The 21,765-nt window shown below is 43.1% G+C and overlaps 1 protein-coding gene across 2 annotated transcripts in view; it reads left to right on the top strand.

The window, feature by feature from the left end:
• Nucleotides 1–21,765, top strand: part of LOC126174952 (UDP-glycosyltransferase UGT5-like) — a 76,493-nt gene that overhangs the window by 23,834 nt on the left and 30,894 nt on the right. The window contains exon 2 of one of the 2 annotated variants that reach the window (XM_049921413.1): nucleotides 10,895–11,091. In XM_049921413.1, coding sequence (XP_049777370.1) covers nucleotides 10,909–11,091 — 183 coding nt within the window. In that variant the 5' untranslated portion in view covers nucleotides 10,895–10,908. Of the gene's footprint in view, nucleotides 1–10,886; nucleotides 11,092–21,765 lie in introns of both variants that reach the window. The other variant, XM_049921411.1, reaches the window with a different exon arrangement.

The following is a 21,765-nucleotide window of genomic DNA, read 5'->3' as shown; positions in this document are numbered from 1 at the left end:
TCCCGGCGGAGGTTTGAGTCCTCCCTCGGGCATTGGTGTTTGTGTTTGTCCTTAGAATAATTTAGGTTAAGTAGCGGGTAAGCTTAGGGGCTGATGACCTTAGCAGTTAAGTCCCATAAGATTTCACACACATTTGAACATTTTTTTTGGACCCTGGGTGAAGCATGTAACACCTGGGGTGTACCATGCGACGCACCAGACTCCCCACTGCCGCTACACTCTGAGGCAGCAGCCTGACGACGGCTGACCGTGGCCATCAGCACGTTAAGCTGCTCGTGAACAGTGGCCAGCTCCTCCTGCGTCCGTACACAGCAGTCACACATCCTATCCATCCTAAGAAATCAACAGTTTACTGTAGAGAATTGATCAAGTTTTAACTAGATTGCTAATTCACTAAAGGCGGCTGATAGCTGATTAAACTGTGGTTACTAGACACTTCTTGTTGGAAACAATGAAAATAAGCACCACCTGTCACTGGACTGTATTCAAAACAAACGCTATTACTAGTAGTCGAAAATTAAAGCTTCCTAAAACAAAAACACACGGAAAAAGAAGTGACAAGTAAGAAAAACACAGTTAATACTTAATTTACGTAGTTTGCTGCACAGCAGATGTGAAGCAGACGGCAGTTACGACGACACTGGCATTACAGTTACCTAAAAAGAAAGGATATAATAACACACTATGCCCTTTTGAGGACCGAGAAGATCTTAATAAGAACTGTGAACTGTTCGTTCTATTGATTTCTTAGCTTAAACAGAACAAATTAACAGAGGAACACAAAGTATGGCACTAAGCGAAATTTGAACAAAACCTTGTCGCCTGGTAGTTGTCTACTACTACAGGCCAGGTAATTGTCTATTACGCAAGTGATGGTGCCATTTAGCTGAAAATGTCGATTTTTAGGTACTACCACTCTTGTCTCCACATTACGAAACGAAGCTCCTTTACTAGTCCTATAACGCTACGAATGACACTGAGCAGTTTTCTTTCATGTTTTCAGAGGGTGTGTCCGTATGCTAAATGACAAAAAGGTGTCAGTGATTCTACTACATCTACATTACAACGATTCCTTACTCTGATGAGCACATCTGTACGCCTCGTGGTGCGATTTGCTGCTGCGTAACACGGGCATAATTCAAATTTCAGCCACTGTAAATGAGATTTTCGTTCTCCAAAAATGTGATTCTGTGTGAGCATATCCTGTTTCATAATTCTACAACAGATTTATTATATGTACTACAGTCAGAATTTAGGATTTCCGTACTATTCCTTTCTGATTTGAACTACCTTCCTGTAGCTAATACCATGTAGGCGTTTCTATCTTTAATAATCAGGACTAATTTTGGGACATTACTACGGATGCTGCTGCATTTTACTAATGGGACTCATATTACTGTAACTTGTATTCTGCAAACACATTGGTTTCGCGTTATCTAATACATATGAAGCAGAACATTTATTGGTTAGGTGTCAGAAATTATTATTGCTAGTTATTCACGTAGCTTGGAAAGCGTCAAAGCTTTTCATGTTTATAATTAAAGGAGATAATTGCTTTTAAAATCAGTCATTAGTTTATTGTAATATATGAAATGTGACGGGGGTGAATTATTGTGTCATTAAGCACCGGTAAAGGGCTATGATTCTTCTCTTTGCAAACTTGGTACACTTTGTGCATGAAAGGAATTCTTCTGATGCGTTCCTAGCTGGGAAGCCCGGCGACCAGGTGGACACAGGCAGTGCGCCCACGGGCGAGCGGCGGTCGCGCGCCCATGTCGGCACGCTTCACAGAGGGCAGGCCCCCAGAGGATTAGCGACAGGCGAAGACGCTGCATACATCAACACGCTGCCAAGGGAAGCCGTGGACATTCGCACGTGTGCCCGAGGCAGCGGAAACTATAAACTTAGTGCGAAAAACAGTTTTGTCACGATTCTAGGTAACGCGGACAGAGCGGCGAGTTGAATAGCAACAACACGACTTGGATGTCCAAGAATCTCAAGTGGCCCGGGGAATTTTGGCCGTTTCCCGCGAGCAGAACACCTGGGAACGTAGCGGCAATACTCAAAGGGAGAAGTCTTGGTTTATTTGTATACTCTGTCTCACACAGGGTATCGCTCTCTTTTCCTCGCGGAATGCGACGGCAAGAAGGAAGGAAATTTTGAAACGGACCTCTTCATTGGCAAAAATCTCATATTCGCTTTGAAAAATAGTACGAGCTACGTAATTTGCGGAAGGGCGGAGACAAGACGCTGGAGGGGAGTGGCTCTCTCTCTCGCCAGGTGCGAGGAGTGCACTCGTATTAGGGATTCCGAATATTGCATCTGAGGAGGCAGGAGTTCACTCTTAAGTCGCAGAGGATTCTCTTATCGCTTGTCATGAGACGATGCACTTTGCATTCGTCGCAAACAGCGTAGGGAGCAAAGTTTGTTAGATCCAAGTAGGCGGGCTTCACTCACTGTGCGCGTTATCAAGAGCTTAACTCAGGATCACATTTTGATTTACTACATGTCCGATGACGGTAGTACTATTAGAACAGTTTTGAGCTTTGTTTAATGCAGTTTCACGTAGGTTTGCACTTGCACATGGGCGCATACCGTCGTCCAGTAATGATAACTTCCAGTAGCAGGTTTCGGTCACTATTTTCAGCGTAGGGCATGTCAGGCGCTATCAACTACGTCGCCGACAGAGTCTTGTTGCAGCCGTACGCAATCAGCCGACTCCACCGCCACGCCGACCACGCTATGAACATGGTAATACAGAAAACGCCCGATTACCTAGCTGCGCATTCTTCTATCGCTTTCTTCAATTTCCTTGCAATGTGTTAGATGCTCATTAAGCCGCAAGGACAGTATTCACCGTTTGCCCGCTAAGGGAGTCATACGTTCAGCTGTTTTTATTATTATTATTATTATTATTCCTTCCTCAGTTATTACACCAGGTAAACCCGTCTCGTGTAATTTATTTATATGTTAAATTAGAATGAAGTCATACAATGCTCATGTTAAAAGGAAAATACCAGGGCAGGCACCTTATATAATTCACTTGTTGTGAGCTCTTGCTGTCAATTCAATTCTATTTGTCTTTTTTTTATACTTTCTACAGTATCTGGCGACCCAATTTTTTAAATATTTTTGTTTATCATTATTTGAATAATTTGTTAGTGAATGTTTAATGAATTTGATAAAATTTCAATAATTATTTCATTAAAGTTTAATGCAGTTTCACTGAATAAACCACTTATATGTTGAACAACACTCGTTGCATTTCATTTATAGAGTCTGAATAAAATTCACACCTCTTTCTCCCTCCCACACGTGGTATCTTGCAAGCTGATTCCGCAACTGAATGATCAACTAACGTAAAGCCACTCCAGTACATTAAGTCCAAGACCGGTTTCTGCCTTCACATCAGGCAATTTTCAAAGGGATCTGAAAACTGTTCTGTAGAGAAGTAACGTCAGATTATTATATTTAACCTCAGACAAAGTGCAGCGAAGGAAGCTGTAATTTACCTTTTTACTATGATCGGTCCGAAACGAAAGAGCAAAGAGGTCGTGAAGAAGACGTCAGCCAACTGCACGCTGATCCTCTATGCAAAGAGGACGTAAGCGCCGCGCCGACGGGTCGAGGTCCTTCTCTACAGCAGCATCAAGATTAGGCACTTAAGGACCAGCGACTTAGTAACTGTATATACTGACGAACATTTTTCTGGTTCCGCGCGGCGCGGAATTTGAATCCCCGCCAGACGTCATGGACGTCGAATACCCCTAGAGGTCTCTGCACCATCGCGCCCTAAGCTGTGGCGGCGCGCGCCTCCTGGCCCGCTTTTAGTGTGAGGGCGCCACAGTGGAACACGTGGTTCCAGCGGCCAATAGCGGCGCCCCCGATAGACTACTTACAGCACCTGCCTCTCGCTCAGCCAGCTGCCTCCCCCCCCCCCCCCAAATTCTATAAGTCCCTCCAGATCCTTGAGCGTCATGCACTCCGCCTCGCCTTCCGTATACGCCTCCCGTCCCCCACGCGGATCCTCTATGATCTCATTCCTTTCCCCTATCTGCTCCTATTCCTCGAACATATCCGCATCCTCTACACCTCCCGCCGCCTTGAACCCCCTCACCCCCTGGTTGCTCCTCTCCTCTCCCATCTCCGCCCCCTGCCACGTCCTCACTGTCGTGTCCCCCCTACCCTCCATCTCTACACCCTACATCTCCTTCCATCAACTCCCCCTCCCGGATTGGTGCCCTCTCACCCTTCATTTGTCCCTCCTATCAACTCTGATCCTCACTCCCCCTCCTTTCCTCTGTCCTTTTCCCGGGCTCCCTCTCCCCCCCCCCCTTCTATCCTCTTTCTTCCCCACCTCCCCTCTCTTTGCCCCCGAGTCATTTTACATTTCCCTCCTCTGCCTCCTCTCATTCCCTCTCGCGTCTGCCCTTCTCCCCCTTTATTAGTCCTCTCCCTCCTTGGTTCCCCCCCCCCTTTTTCGTTTTTTTCCTTCCTCCCTCCTTGTTCTTCCCCCTCCTCCAGGTCCCCCCCCCCCCCCATCTGTCTTTGGCTCGGGAGTGTCATCTTTGTGCCGCCACTTTCGTGCAGTGTTCTACAGTGAGTGTTCTACAGTGCGTGTTCCGTGTTGTGTTTTTTGGGAAGTGTTGCGAACGGCCATCATACTGTCGCTGGGTGTGCCTTTTATCTCTTGCGAACAGAAACCAGACTGTCGCCGTGTTTTTTAATTTGTGTGTTCTATGTTACTTGTCTGATTCCTGCGTCTTTTATTAACGGTGCCAACCCCTTTTGCTTTCTGTTTTAACTTTCCGCATTTTTTCCGCCATTTTACACTTGACGTCATCGTTTTATCGCCGGTTTTTCTTGTTTCTTTTCTTCTTCCGTTCTTTAAAATAAAAGTCTGTAGGCCGCAGAGCAGCGTACTAAGCTGCTGCCAGCCCGCCCCCTTCGGGGGGAATTGAAAATCAATAAAGGAAAAAAAAAAAAAAACTCAGCCAGCCAGTCTAATCTCGCGTACGTGTGTGGACACATCGCCTCGCGTTACACAGCTTACATACTTTCTTGTTCTGTGTACGAGTGGACGTGTTTGTTAGGTTCCCTTGTGACTCCGTTGTTCGATCTTGTTGTTCGTTCTGTCCTTCGTTGCTCGTGTCCGTCCTCTCCCATTAAGTTGTTCGTGGGCCTCTCCGCGGGTCCCACCGCGCTTTCCGTCATTTCAACCCCGCGACCACCCCGGCCGCAGTTACAACAATTTTTGATTTTGTCTCTCGCCCTTAGCTATGTTTAACACAAGGTTAAGAATTGTGATCGTTTCCTTTTGTAATAAAATTCATTAATTCGATTTGCTTGAATTGCTGTCTAGCGATCCGAGAAAGCAGGCTCCTAGACCCACTATCTTTGACAACTAGGCAGGGTGCAACATTTTTTCAACTACGAACATTGAACAGTTTTTTTTTGTTTTTTAAATCTAGCTCCAATAAAAAGAAAATTCGACCTTCTTAATCTAGTTAATTTAGCGTCATTTCTCATTACCAATTTCTGAATAAAAGTAATACATATTTTACCTATTTTAATTGCTAACGTTGAGTAGAGCAACATGATGGTGTAAAAACAAAATTCCTTGGCGTGAGTCTTGCTCACTATCGATTCCTCACCGACAGCGCGAGGCTACATATTTGGCGGTCGTTGAGCAACGTCATTTATGACGTCTTGCGAGACTGTGCACGCGTGACCGGCCGCGCTGGCTTAACACGGTGCTGCTATGGCTCTCGGTCAGTTCCGTCTTGCTGCTAGCTGAAGAAGGAAATTCCTGACAAGGGAAACTCCCAATCGCTCCTCACTCAGAGGTAAGAGGGCCCAGTGGACAGCCCGTCGAAAAGTAAACACGTATCAAACATGAAAACACGAAGAAGGTGTTACCAACTATGAAAAAAATTCAAAATAGGAACAGTGAACGGTCCAAGCAAAAGAAGGGCAGCATAGGGCGGCCTTAAGGAGCGACCGCGTCGTGGGTTACGGTGCTTGACTGCCAAGTGGGCGAGCCGTGATAAATGTCCCTCGTGCCAATTCTTTTTTTTTCCGCTGTTCGCTGTATTCAAATTTGTGATGTGTCGTGGCGTAACGCCCATTTGCAACAGCGAGATGTAAGGAAGGAACCTATAATGACAGTTGATTCTGCACAACTTCTCTATTAGCAGCTGACATGAAGTGGCATTCGAATGGTAACCGCAGACATTTGATGACAAAGCGACAAGTCAACCGAATCCTCCATCGGGAAACACGTCTGGTGTGCCATACACGGCGTTAATGACAATACGTGTGTCATATGATAGGAATCTCTTACCGACGGACCTAATCTGTACGCCTGGCAAGTGGGTGAGATATGCCTCCTTGCCCGACTCAGGTGTTCGTACGAATGTGAATGTAATCACTCCCAGTGAAATGATGAAAACATAATAGTTTGTCACGTAAGCTGCATCAAATGAACGCAACAGTTTCAGAATCACACAGCTTCTCTGTGCTCTGTCAAAACATATGCTTTTAACGATTTAGAAGTTGTGTTTCGTTTTCGAAGTTTTGACTCTTGAATTCCTTTGTTGAAACACCCGTTTACTTGTTGTTTTCGTTTCTGTGAGACGTCTATGTGGTATCTCACCTGCTCTCACTATTTGTCACGTTTTTCCTTGCGGCGGTAACGTGTTCTTACCACATAACTCATATTTATAATCAATTTATAGAATGACAACTGCCAAGACTACACGAAAACAACATTTCAAAGACCGAACAGAAAGTTCATAAGGCTGCGAAAAAAAATTAAGATAAATGGCAGAGACAGTTCTGAACACGACTCGTCCGCCTCACAGTCCAACACTGTGTCCACTTAACCACAACGCCGTCGCTCTGGCAGTCCGCCCTAGATTGCACTGCTCGCCCGTGGACTGTTCACTCTTTCTATTTTGCTTTTTCTCACAATTCAATGCACCTTCTTCCTGTTTTCATGCTTGATCTGTGTTCAGTTTTTAACGGGCTAAGCACTGGGACGTCTTACCACTAACTCTGATGGGAGTGCGATGGGGAGTCAAAATGGTCAGTAGCTAAAAATGGTGGTTCCGCGGGGCTATAAACGTAAGAGCATTTCTCGGTGTTGCGCTGTCTTGCGAGCGGGCCGTGGATTGCTAAGCTCACTTGTCTGAGAAACACGGCTTTCGAGTTCCAACACGGCCTTTGCTGTTCGGTCAGTGGGTACATGGGCAGAGTGGAGCAGCAGACGCATATGGTTGTGTTTGGCGGGCATCTTGCTTGACCCTGTGGCGTGCTTTACGCTCAGTGGCTAAGGGTACCCGCTTCCAAGGGCCGTGTACCAGTAGCGTTATTGGGTTCGTTTACCGACGTGCAATGGCAGCATTGCGTTTTGGCGTGTATGTGTTTACCAACTGTTTGTTAGATGTGTACAGTGCACGGGAAAGCTCAAGTTTCCAGTGTTGTACCATTTTTTTTCGTCTTTTTCTACCGAGCGCAGTGAACTGGTCTACGTTGGGCATATGTGCGTTTGCTGGACGAGGTGAAGTGGTTTTGTTAACAATGAGCTAGTTAGCTTTTCGGGCTCTGAGTCATTGGTACCTTGTTTGATCTGTTGTTTTTTATTTAAATATTGTTTAAATTGAAAAATACTTTTAATGTAATTTTTTGCCCAATAATAGCCATTTTAATTGTTTTTGGTGTGATGAGGGTATTTGCTTGACGCTTACGATTACTGGAAAGATATTTTTGAAGATCAGCATTTTGAGCACACTCGTTCGTGCAAACACTTGAGCTGCATCTTTTTTTAATTGTATTTCGCCCACTTGTTCTTATAGCCATTGGTTATGACGGATCACTGCTTGATTTGACCCGATTCTTAAACGTTCTTGAATGCTGCTTCTCGCAGTAAGTCTAATGTACATTTTTTCTCTGTTTTCTTGAATGCTGCTTCTCGTAGTATGTTTAATGTATATATTTCTCTCTGTTTTAATATTGTTGTTCTAGTATAGATTAAACCAAGGGCAGCAAAGAATAAAACTAATTACATTTCAACTATACGTACTTTCTATGATTATGTTACTGATATCTCAAGGTTTATGAACTGTTGTTCATTTGATTAAATACTCTTCTAGAGAAATCTTTTTGGTAATTATTATCACTCTCTAGCTACTATTCTCAATATCCAGTTTTTTTAAAAATTCTTTTACCTGTAAGAGTCATTTATTCTAGTGTCACAAGATAGCGTTCTGTAATAAAAAGCGAAGTGGAATATCTGAAATTTTTTTGGAGTTAAACGTAACTGATATTTTCGAATAAATGTCTTATCTGACACAAGTGTCACTTTTCATTTTCCAGCATCTTACTGCTGTCAGTTCCCTGCTACCTGCCCCATTTTAGAGCGATAGCATACCGTGTGAGTAGTCTTTAGTGAAATTTTTCAACTCGAAACTGTGAGATGAAATGGAAATGAAGCCCAAATATTAGTTGTCTGCAGAAGAATCTCTTATCATAAGACCCAACTGAGCACACGTCTTAGATCTGAATGTTAGCATTAGTTTCAATGTTTCTCTCAACTACTCGTATGGGCATCCAGATTAATGTATTCCGTAGGTTTCGTGAATCGTTTATCACGGATGCTGGGATAATTCCCATGAAAAGATAACATTCGACTCTTTTGCCGAATGACGTCCAATTCTAGCTTGGATGTCGACGGTATATTAACTCTTAATATTCTTTTTTGCATATCGTGAAGGTCTGGTACTGGCGGGAGAAGTGATGGAAGTGTAGATTAGCCACAGCTAAGAGTTGTTTCCGTAAGAGTCAAAGAAACTAGTACACTTGGCTAATATCGTGTAAGGCCCCACGAGCACACAGAAGTGCAGCCACACGACGTGGCATGGACTCGATTAACGTCTGAAGTAGTGCTGGATAGAATTAACACCATGAATCCAGTTGAGCTGTCCATAAATCATTAAGACTACAAGGGGTGGAGATTTCTTCTGAACAGCACGTCGGATGCCATCCCACATGTTGTTGTTGTGGTCTTCAGTCTTGAGACTGGTTTGATGTAGCTCTCCATGCTACTCTATCCTGTGCAAGGTACTTCATTTCCCAGTACCTACTGCAACCTACATCCTTCTGAAGCTGTTTAGTGTACTCATCCCTTGGTCTCCCTATACGATTTTTACCCTCCACGCTGCCCTCCAATAATAAATTGGTGATCCCTTGATGCTCAGAATATGCCCTACCAACCGATCCCTTCTTCTAGTCAAGTTGTGCTACAAATTTCTCTTCTCTCCAATTCTATTCAATACCTTCTCATTAGTTATGTGATCTACCCATTTAATCTTCAGCATTCTTCTGTAGCACCACATTTCGAAAGCTTCTATTCTCTTCTTGTCCAAACTATTTATCGTCCATGTTTCACTTCCATAAATGGATACACTCGATACAAATACTTTCAGAAACGGCTTCCTGACATTTAAATCTAAACTCGATGTTAACAAATTTCTCTTCTTCAGAAACGCTTTCCTTGCCATTGCCAGTCTACATTTGATATCCTCTCTACTTCGACCATCATCAGTTATTTTGCTCCCCAAATAGCAGAACTCCTTTTCTACTTTAAGTGTCTCATTTCCTAATCTAATTCCGGCAGCATCACCCAATTTAATTCGACTACATTCCATTATCCTTGTTTTGCTTTTGTTGATGTTCATCTTATATCCTCCTTTCAAGACATTGTGCATTCCGTTCAACTGCTCTTCCAGGTCCTTTGCTGTCTCTGACAGAATTACAATGTTATCGGCGAACCTCAAAGTTTTTATTTCTTCTCCATGGAATTTAATACCTACTCCGTCCATCCCACATATGCTCGATAATGTTTATGTCTATGGAGTTTGGTGGCCAGCGCAAGTGCCTAAACTCGGAAGAGTGTACCTGGAGGTCATTCTATAGCAATGCTGGAAGTGTGGGCTGTCGCACTGTGATTCTGGAATTGCCCAAGTCCGCCAGAATGCACAATGGACATGAATGGATGCAGGTGATCAGACAGGTTGCTTCCGTATGTGTCACCGGTCAGAGTCATATATAGACATAGCAGGGTTCCCATATGACTCCAACAACACACGCCCCACACCATTACAGAGCCTCCACCAACTTGAACAGTCCCCTGCTGACATGCAGGTTCCATGAATTCGTGAGGTTGTCTCCATATCCTTACACGTCCATCCGCTCGATACAATTTGAAACGAGACTCGTCCGTCCAGGCAATATGTTTCCAGTCATCAAGAGTTAAATGTCGGCGTCGACGGGCACAGGCGAGGCACAAAGCTTTGTGTCGTGCAGTCACTTGTTGATGTCCCGGCATTGAAATCTGCAGCAGTTTGAGGAAGGGTTGCACTTCTGTCACGTTGCAGGATCTTTTTTCGGCCTCGACGATGTCGGAGATTTTTTGTTTCAGCGGATTCCTGATATTCACGGCTCACTCGTGAAATGGTCGTACGAAAAAATCCCCACTTCATCGCTACCTCGGAGATGCTGTGTCCCACCGTTCGTGCGCCGACTGTAACACCTCGTTGAAACACACTTAGATTTTGATAACTTGCCATTGTAGCAGCAGTAACCGATCTAACAACTGCACCAGACACTTGTTGTCTTAGACGTTGCCAACTGCAGCACCGTATTCTGCCTGTTTACATATCTCTGTACTGAAATATGCATGCCTACACCAGTTACTTTGGCACTTTAGTGTATAATATGCCATGGACTGTCCAGAATGACAGCAATGCTGCGTGTTGGGTTTTAGTTATTTCTCCGTGTCGCTGACCAGTACTGTGCTGTGATGTAGTCCTTGTATCTGCCTGTAGGTGCATAGTTCGCAGTTTCACGATGAGCGCCCCTGTGACGATGGTTCTGGTACTGATGCTGGCAGCTGGAGCGAGCCACTCAGCTAAGATTCTGGGCATCATCCCGTCGCCGTCCATCAGCCACCAGCTGCCTTTCCGACTGATAGCTCTCGAGCTCGTCAGGAGAGGTCACGAGGTCACACTAATGACTACAGACCCCATAAAAGTAAGTAGATCTCTGGCTGCATCTAAGATACCATTGTCTTAATACTGGAAGATGGAATCTTCGGTTTAAAATACAGGTTTATGTCGTATGGAGTACAGGTTTCTTCACTGAAGGGTATTAGTCGGTACCGCAGGAATTCTGTGAACAGCCTACAGAACTGTCTACAGAACGTTAGCAATGTAGATGAAATTTCTCGTCTGTTACGGCATGCGATGAGAAGACTCTTTTCATGAGCAGTTGTCCTTGATCAGCAGTTACCTGATTTCTTTGTTTCCTCGCTGCCGTTAATAACACAAAGAAAGCGAAATCACGCATTTATGCTCAAGGGTCCACTCATTCTTTGTGACTTATTGCTGCTTCCTTTCTTGTCATGACATCAGTGGATGCGAATATTCGAGAAGCCTATACAGGGTGATTATAATTGAAGTTAAACTTTCAAACCATTGCAAAAATAACACCTCTGGTCGGAATGACGTCAAATTGCAACGGAATATTATCGGAGAAGGGGGAAAACGTATGACAGAAATGATTCAAATGGCTTTGAGCACTATGGGACTTAACATCTGAGGTCATCAGGCCCCTAGAACTTAGAACTACTTAAACCTAACTAACCTAAGGACATCCCACACATCCATGCCCGAGGCAGGATTCGAACCTGCGACCGTAGCGGTCGTGCAGTTCCAGACTGAAGCGTGTAGAACCGCTCCGCCACTCCGGCCGGCTAAACGTGTGACAGAAGAAAAATAAATAGTAACAAAATGTAGTAATAGATGGCGCTGTAAGTATCATAATTTAATAGTTGTCGACTACAAATGACAAATGAATCATGAAACTATGCCTAAGGTTTACGTTTGACGTGAAACAAAATGTACTACTCAGTGTGCATGGTGTACAGGTGTGATACCGTTAGTTACGTAAGGCCATCCGCCACGGCAAGGTCATATCACAGCAGATGAGAAAAATAGGTTTTTAACTGTCCTGTGGCCAAAAACCGGATAAGAAGCATCAATCACATCGGTTTTTAATTGTCCTGAGGCCAAAAACCGCATAAAAAGCATCAGTCAAAATCAAATCAGATTATTAATTTCCGTGTGACTGGCGCAAAACATGTTCAATATGCTGTACACCGTTTTCTGCAACAAGATGTAGTCGAGGAACAGCATATTCCACAACTGATCGAAGTGTTTCCGGATTGGCGTTCAGAATGTGTTGCGCAATACGTGCCTTCAATGCAGCAAAGCTTGCAATCGGAACATTGAACGCAACATCTTTCAGGTATCCCCACTGCCAGAAGACACACGGATTAAGATCAGGTGGTCGGGATAGCCAGGCTGTAGGGAAATGGTGGCTGATAATTCTAGTACTTCCGAAATGGCGCTTCAGCAGCTGCTTAACTCAATTTGCAACGTGCTCCACGCTGTTGGAGAGCTGGAATGACATGGTTACGCAAAAGACACTCATAGCGATTACCAGTGACGGTACAGGTAACAGTACCGGAAGCACCTGCCTCTTCAAAAAAATATGGCCCTATGATAAATGATGCCTTCAACCCGCACCAGACAGTGACCTTTCCAGGATGAAGTGGCAAACTGATTTACAAGCAGAGCGCGATCCTGCATTGGGGCAGTCATGGCGTACGCCACAGACGCGAAAGGAAGAAAAGCTGTGTACCCGGCATGTTTACACCAACTTCAACGGCTCTTGCGCCTGACAAGTGTTTTCATTTACGTATTCTAACACATACAGCGCCATATATTGATCAATTTTCACACTATCTTTTTTCTTCTCCCATACATTTACCCCCTTCTCCGATAACATTCCGCTTGAAATTTGACGTCATTCTGACGAGTGGTGTTATTTATATAGCGATTTAAAAGTGTAACTGTAATTATAATCACATTGTATATTTATTATATTACTCTCCTGATCTCCAGAATTTCTAGTCTTTCATTATCGAGTGGACACCGATCAAATACCGCACTCCCACTTCTTACAGTGTTGAAGATCGAAACTGCGTTTTCTGATAAGCTGTACTTTTTGAAAAATAGGTCAAACTTCAGCCTGTTACCGAGAAACTGCTGCTGCTGTTATCAGCTGAGATGCTGTCATACAATTATAGACTTTTATTGCAATTATACTGAGATATACGTCCACTGAAATATCTTATTCGCCGAACTATCTGTGACCAGTCGATGAATTTGCGGAGTGAGGTGCACTGAAAACACACAGACATTATTAACTGTATAGTGCTCAACGAATAAAGCCGACGTGTTGTTATTGTTGTCCGCAGTACAAAGAATGGTTTGATGCAGCTCTCCATGTTACTCTACCCTGTGCAGGCCTCTTCATCTCCTAGTAAATACTGCAACCTACATCTTCGTGAATCTGCTTACTGTATTCATCTCTTGGTCTTCCTCTACTATTTTTAACCACCATACTTCCCCTCAGTACTAAACTGGTGTTCTCTCGATGTCTCAGAATGTGTCCTTTCAACCGATCCCTTCTTTAGTGAGCTTGTACCACAAATTTCTTTTCTCCCCAATTCTATTCAGTACCTCCTCATTAGTATCGTGATTTATCCATGTAATCTTCAGCATTCTTCTGTAGCACCGTAATTCAGAGGCTTCTATTCTCATGTTGTCCTACCTGTTTATCGTCCATGTTTCGGTTCCATACATGACTACACTTGATACAAATACTTTCAGCAAAGACTTCCTAATACTTAAATCTGTTCAAAAATGGTTCAAATGGCTCTGAGCACTATGGGACTTAACATCTATGGTCATCAGTCCCCTAGAACTTAGAACTACTTAAACCTAACTAACCTAAGGACAGCACACAACACCCAGCCATCACGAGGCAGAGAAAATCCCAGACCCCGCCGGGAATCGAACCCGGGAACCCGGGCGTGGGAAGCGAGAACGCTGCCGCACGACCACGAGATGCGGGCACTTAAATCTGTGATCGATGTTAACAAATTATTCTTCTTCAGAAACGCATTCCTTGCCATTGTCAGTCAACATTTTGCAGCCTATCTACATCGACCATCATCAGTTATTTTGCTGCCTAAATCGCAAAACTCCTTTACTACTTTAAGTATCTAATTTCCTAATCTAATTCCCTCAGCATCAACTGATTTAATTAGATTACATTTCATTATCCTCGTCTTGCATTTGCTGATGTTCATCTTATATCCTCTTTTCAAGACACTGCCCATTCCGTTCAACTGCTCTTCCAAGTCTTTTGCTGTCTTGACAGAATTACAGTGTTGTCGGCAAACCTCAAAGTTTTTAGTTCTTCTCCATGGGTTCTAATTCCTACTACAAATTTTTCTTTTGTTTCCTTTACTACTTGCCCAATATACAAACTGAATAACACCAGGGACAATCTACAACGCTGTCTCACTCCCTTCTCAACCATTGCTTCCCTGTCACGCGTCTCGACTCTTTATAACTGCCATCTAATTTCTGTACAAAGTATAAATAACTTTTCGCTGCCCTATTTTACCCCTAACACCTTTAGAATTTGAAAGAGAGTCTTGTAGTCAACATTGACAACATGTTTCTATTAGTCTACAAATGCTATAAATGTAGTTTTCCCTCTCCTTAACCTATCTTGTATCAGAAGTCGTAGGGTCACTGTTATCTCACGTGTTCCTGCATTTCTCCGGAATCGAAACTGAATTTGCTCGAGGTCTGCTTCTACCAGTTTTTCCATTCGTCTGTAACGAATTTATGTTAGTATTTTGCAGTCGTGACTTACCTAACTGTTTATTCGCTAATTTGCGCAAGTGTCAGCACCTACTTTCTTTGTAATTGGAATTATTATATTTTTCTTAAAGTCTGAGGGTATATCGCCTGCCTCATACAAGTTGTTCACCAGATGGTAGAGTTTTGTCAGGGCTGGCTCTCCCAAGGCTATCAGTAGCTCTAATGGAATGTTGTCTACTCCTGGGGTCCTGTTTCGACTTAAGTCTTTAAGTGGTCTGTCAAATTCTTCACGCAGTATCATATCTCCCATTTCATCTCCATCTACTTCCATTTCCATAATATCGCCCTCAAGTACATCGCCCTTGTATAGACTCTCTATATATTCCTTCCACCTTACTGCTTTTCCTTCTTTGCTTAGAACTGGTTCTCCATCTGAGTTCTTGATATTGATACCAGTGGTTCCCTTTTCTCCAAAGATCTCTTTAATTTTCCTGTAGCCAGCATTTATCTTTCCCCTAATCATATATGCTTCTAAATCCTTACATTTGTCCTCTAGTCATTCCCGCTTAGCTATTTTGCACTTCCTGTCAGTCTCATTTCTGAGACGTTTGTAGTCCCTTTCGCAAGTTTCATTTACTGGATTTTTGTATTTTCGCGTTTCATAAATTAAATTTAATATCTCTTGTGTTACCTAAGGGTTTCTATTAGTCCTCGTCTTTTCACCTACTTGATCCTCTGTTTTCACTATTTCATCCCTCAGAAGTACCCGTTCTTCTTCTGCTGTATTTCTTTTGCCCGTTCTTGTCAATAATTCCCTAACGCTCCCTCTGAATCTCCCTACAATCTTCTGCTCTTTCAGTTTATCCAGGTCCCATCTCCTTAAAATCCGTCCTTTTTGTAGTTTCTTCAGGTTTAATCTACAGTTCATAACCAATGAATTGTGGTCAGAGTTCACACCCGTCCCTGAAAACGTCTTATAATTTAAAATCTGGTTCCGAAATATCTCTATCTTAACATTATATAATCAATCTGAAACCTTCCGATGTCGCCGGCCGCGGTGGTCTAGCGGTTCTGGCGCTGCAGTCCGGAACCGCGGGACTGCTACGGTCGCAGGTTCGAATCCTGCCTCGGGCATGGGTGTGTGTGATGTCCTTAGGTTAGTTAGGTTTAAGTAGTTCTAAGTTCTAGGGGACTTATGACCTAAGATGTTGAGTCCCATAGTGCTCAGAGCCATTTGAACCTTCCGATGTCTCCAGGTCTCTTCCATGTATACAGCCCTCTTTCATAGTTCTTAAACCAAGGGTTAGTTATGATTAAATTATGCTCTGTGTAAAGTTCCACCAGAAGGTTTTCTATTTCATTCCTTTCCCTCAGTCCATATTCTCCTACAATTTTTCCTTCTCTTCCTTTTCCTTCTATCGAATTCCAGTCCCCTATGACTGTTAAATTCTCGTCACTCTTGACTATCTCAATAATTTCTTTTATCTCGTCGTACATTTCTTCAATCTCTTCATCATCTTCGGAGCTAGTTAGCATATATACTTGTACTACTGTGGTGGGTGGGGGTTCGTGTCTATGTTGGCTACAATAATACGTTCACTGTGCTGTTCATAGTAGCTTACCCGTGTTCTTATTTTTTTATTCATTATTAGACCTCCTCCTGCATTACCTCCATTTGATTTTGTATTTATAACCCCGTATTCACTTGACAACAAGTCCTTTTCCTCCTTCCATCTAACTATATCTAACTTTAATCTATCCATTTCCTTTTTTCAATTTTCTTACCTACCTGTCCGATTAAGCGACCTGACATTCCACGCTCCGATCCGTAGAACGCCAGTTTCGTTTCTGCTGATAACGACGTCCTCCTGAGCAGTCTCCGGCCGGAGATCCGAATAGGGTGGGGGACCTTTTTACTTCCGGAATATTGTACCCAAGAGCATGTCATCTTCATTTAATCATATAGTAGAGTTGCATGCCGTCGGGAAAAATTACGGCTTAGTTTCCCCTTGCTTTCAGCCGTTCGCAGTACCAGCACAGCAATGCCGTTTTGGTTAGTGTTACAAGGCGAGATCAGTCAATCATCCAGACTGTTGCCCCTGCAACTACTGAAAAGGCTGCTGCTCCTCTTCAGGAACCACACTTTTGTCTGGCCCCTCAACAGATACCCCTCCGTTGTGGTTGCACCTACGGTACGGCTATCTGTATCGCTGAGACACGCAAACCTCCCCACCAAAGACAAATTGCATTTACAGTCATTAATTTCGGGAGGAGATGTGGAGCTGTGTCTTAAATCCTATATAACAACTTCGAAATATTGTATGTTTTTAAAATCAATTGCAGCATCAAACACCTATAGAGCATGTAGATTCTTTTACAAATATGTGTGTTTATCTCTCGGACGTGATTAATTGTTACAATATTTCAAATTTCGGGTAATAGACAGGGGAAGTCGCTTACTCATGTTGTATGTAATTACAATAGTTTGGTTTCAAGCTTTCCATAGGAAGTACGACGTTAGTTTCTTTTTTTACTGTATTTTAAACGCATTTTGATGGTTATTACAATGTTAAATTGTACTTCAATGTGATTCCTTTCGATAATTTGTTTATTTGTCTCGCAAGCTTCAAATTGAAAACTTCTTTGTTGTCTTTGTGAGCATTAATCAGTACAGACTAGCATTGTCAGTCTTTTAATTTCTGTTCTATAAGGGACTTTTAATTCTCTTTAATTTACTGTCATATCGTTCATTACACATCCAAACGTATCTTCATCGTTTTTATTCATTTTTACCACGGAGTTACCTTGACACTTATTTTTTAATTTTCGATGTTTATTTATTGATTTATTTATCCTACCAAGATTAGGGCAATAAGACCCTCCCCTACATCTAACAAGGCACCAGGACCTCTTAACTCTGGGGCATTGTACATATTTTACGTTACGTTCATTACGACATGCGATACTTGCAATTCGGCCCATTGGAATGCAGGGTGGAATTGATTAATTGAACTTGAATTACCGGTCAGATATTTATCATTTACTGAGAACATTCATAAACAGCCTCACACAGACACAGATTTGACTTGACCAGAACAATGGTACAATCACACGATTCAGTAACATATCTTTTTCCAAGACCAACTACTAATACAGAAATAAAACTAAATGAATTTGAACAACAGTATAAGAAAACGAGCCGGTGTAAGGCAACTTCAGAGATATATTGGGTAAAAAGATCAAATAATTACCTTAAGTACTGTCACAATTAAGAACATTAATGTCCCTCTTGAAGGACCATGAAAACTCAAATCGCTCTCTATTAAGGCCTTGCACCAGTTGAGGAGGTTGGATAGGAAACAGGGTTCCCTAAGTGGAAACATGCTGAATATTCTCTCAAGATCTTAGACTTATTAAACTTTGTCATTGTAAGAGCTGTCTTAACTTGGTACTGAAAAGGTATACGTTGATAAAACTTTAATTCAGTTAATCAGGCAATATACCACGAGTATTCTTTACAAAAACAGAACACACAGGATCAAGTCCCAGCAGAAATAAAATTAATGTACAATAGAATGATACAATCAATCGGCAACTATTAACTTTCAGTTATGTTTTAAAAGAGAAGAGTTTCATTGAGCTCCTGTGCATCAAACAATGTAAGGCATTACAGCACTAAAACAAAATCTCGATGGGTTATTAAAGGAAATTCTGAAGTAGTCACAAGAAATTTTTATCTTTAACGAACAGCAATATATGACCGCGTAGGGCCACTTTCAAGCACCTTTTTAGTGGTACATTCAGCTTTAACCATCGCTTTAGTAGTACGTTACAGGAGATAACAATATCTCTGAACTTCCAATCTAAGAACAACATGCTGTTATTAACAAACTACTACTGATCATTGACAAATGGTTACAATAGCACTAAGTAAGAAAAAAGCAGTAAAATATTCTCGAAAACCTAAGCCCAGAAAATCTGTGTACCACCATCCTACGATATCCAGCTCAATTAAACGTTACAGGGCCAGAGACAGAATATTCACCATCTCGTTAGCAGCTCGAGAGCAGGCAAACTCGTTGCAGGCCGCTTGCAACTACAAAATAATCCAGTGGTAGCACGGAAAACTAGTGCACAGAATATTATCAGGCTTCTACAGCAAACAGAGAAGTGGAATTAGTCAATTCAAATAACATACACTTCAGTACTTGAGCCTAATTAAACGCTGCAGCGTGCACAATCTACGAAATAAAACAATCCAAATCGGTTCTTTCATAAATGTCATACTTGGCGGCAAAATATGCCAACCCTCCCAAAACAGCTTATTTCGAAATTTCAACCTGTAGCGAAGAAATATCAAAGCAGTCACTTGAACAGAGCGTGAGTTGACGTTAATCCTAGCAGTTAAACCCTTGTAATGCCCACAAGGACAAAATTTCAAAACCTAGTGAGTCTAGCGAAGGCAATGCGTAACATGTCTAAAGAGCCACGACGCCATCACAATCTCCCAAAGTTCGAAGTTCTACCTCGCCATAGAGACAACCGTCCAACTTTGGTACGGAACGTCTCACTTCTCACACGACGTCTGCACACTGCACGTCATCAAAACACCTCGTCTAGTGCAGCCCACGGTGCTCGCTCACTCCCGTCTTCCGCACCGCTCTCTCGTGACTGCCCCACGCAGAGCTGCTGCCGCCATCTTGCGACGCGCTCTGTCCGGCCACCGCCTTTCGTTCAATGCACTGCTTAAGAGCCTTTTCCTCGTCACGGAGCATGCTCCCTCCAGCAACCATCCAGCGATGTTGCTGGACTTTAATAATAAATACAGCGATCTAGTTATTTGAAAGGATATATACTGAAGCGCCAAAGAAACTAGTACAGGCAAGCGTATTCAAATACAGAGACATGTAAACAGGCAGAATTCGGCGCTGCGGTCGGCAACGCCTATGTAACACAACAAGTGTCTAGCAGAGTTGTTAGATCGGTTACTGCTGCTACAATGGCAGGTTATCAAGATTTAAGTGAGTATCAACGTGGCGTTATAGCCGGCGCACGAGCGATCGGACACAGCACCTCCGAGGTAGCGATGAAGTGTAGATTTTCCCGTACGACCATTTCACGAGTGTACCGTGAATATCAGGAATCCGGTAAAACATCAAATCTCCGACATCGCATGCAGCCGGAAAAAGGTCATGCAACGTGACAGAAGTGCAACTCTTCCTCAAATTGCTGCAGATTTCAGTGCTGCGATATCTGCAAGTGTCAGCGTGCAAACCATTCAACGAAACATCATGGATATGGGCTTTCGGAGCAGAGGGCCCACTCGTGTACCCTTGATGACTGCACGACACAAAGCTTTATGCCTCGCCTGGGCCTGTCAACACCGACATTGGACTCTTGATGACCGGAAACTGTTGCCTGATCGGGAGAGTCTCGTTTCAAATTGTATCGAGTGGATGGACGTGTACGGGTATGAAGACAACCTCTTGAATCCATGGACCCTGTATGTCGGCAGGGGACTGTTCAAACTAGTGGAGGCTCTGTAATGGTGGGGGGGTTTGCTGTTGGGGTGATATGGGACCCCTGATACGTCAAGATACGACTCTGACAGGTGACACGTACGTAAGCATCCTGTCTGATCATCATTGCGCATTCCGACAGACTTGGGAAATTCCAGAAGGACACGCCACACTTCCATAATTGCTACAGAGTTCCTCCAGGAAGACTCTTCTGAGCTTAAACACTTCCGATGGCCACCAAACTCCCCAACATGAACATTATTGAGCATATCTGGGATGCCTTGTAACGTGCTGTCCAGAGGAAATTTCCACCCTCCGTACTCTTGCGGATTTATGTACAGCCCAACTGGATTCATGGTGTTAATTCTCTCCAGCACTACTTCAGACATTAGTCGAGTCCATGCCACGTCGTGTTGCGATACTTCTGCACGCTCGCGAGGGCCCTACACGATATTTGGCAGGTGTTCCAGTTTATTTGGCTCTTCTTTGTATATTCCTCTAAGAGCCTAAAGCAACAAAAGTGCAATGTGCGATAATTTTGATTAAATATTATGTTTCAGAATGATTGTAACACCATAATACGTCTCTAGAGCGGGCATCCAATAAAAATTTCTCAGTTCACAATTATTGACGTACTTGCTTAAGCGAGAAGTATTTGGACAAAATTCTATTCCTCACGTGAACTTGAAATAAGTCGGTCAATTACAGTATAACAATTAACTGACCAACTCGTTTCGTATTATACTACTTACGCCACTGTGAGGGACAAAGGATGAAGACAGTAATCATAAATGACACAAAACATTGCAAGAAATCAATCAATGATACATTATGCATGCTCTAATGTGGTTGTGAGGCAAAGGTCAATCAATTTTTATGAAACATAAAGAAAGTTAGCTTTGTTCTCTTGTTAAATTCTTAATATGCACGCGCTTTAGAATGTATTTAGAGCCACCAGGCGAGAAGCTAGCGGGAGGTCGTCTTTCTTCTCTGTTCAGAAGAGAGCCCTTAGAAAGAGACCCACGCTTCAATACTGAGCCGAATTATCGTCACTGGGATGCAGTTTGTCCCGATGAAGCACGCCCGTAGTTTATACACTAGTGGTGGAGTGATTTAAAAATCGGAGGTGTTTTCGTGCGGCTTAGCCATAACCACTCACAAGGCGTCTTGTCTTTTGTAGACGCGCTCCTCTGTAATTCTCTCACAAGCAGAGTGAGAATGAGTGTCTTGTTTTCTGGCAGCAGCGAGTCATTTTCAACTATTCCTTAGAATATCACCATGGCGTTAACCAGATTGCAGCTTACTCACGCAGTGGCCATATGGTGACACATCGCTCGTGGTCACATTCCTCTATTTACAAAATAGTTATTGTGATAACAACCTGGCGTCACACAGTTCAGTACACAACAATCTTTTCCACTCACGGATGGTAAAATCTGATTGGC

Source organism: Schistocerca cancellata, chromosome 3 (genome assembly GCF_023864275.1).
Source record: "Schistocerca cancellata isolate TAMUIC-IGC-003103 chromosome 3, iqSchCanc2.1, whole genome shotgun sequence".
In the NCBI taxonomy this organism is placed as follows: Eukaryota; Metazoa; Arthropoda; class Insecta; order Orthoptera; family Acrididae; genus Schistocerca; species Schistocerca cancellata.
The sequence above is the reverse complement of the archived record's forward strand: the minus strand, read 5'-3'. Positions and strand labels throughout refer to the sequence as shown.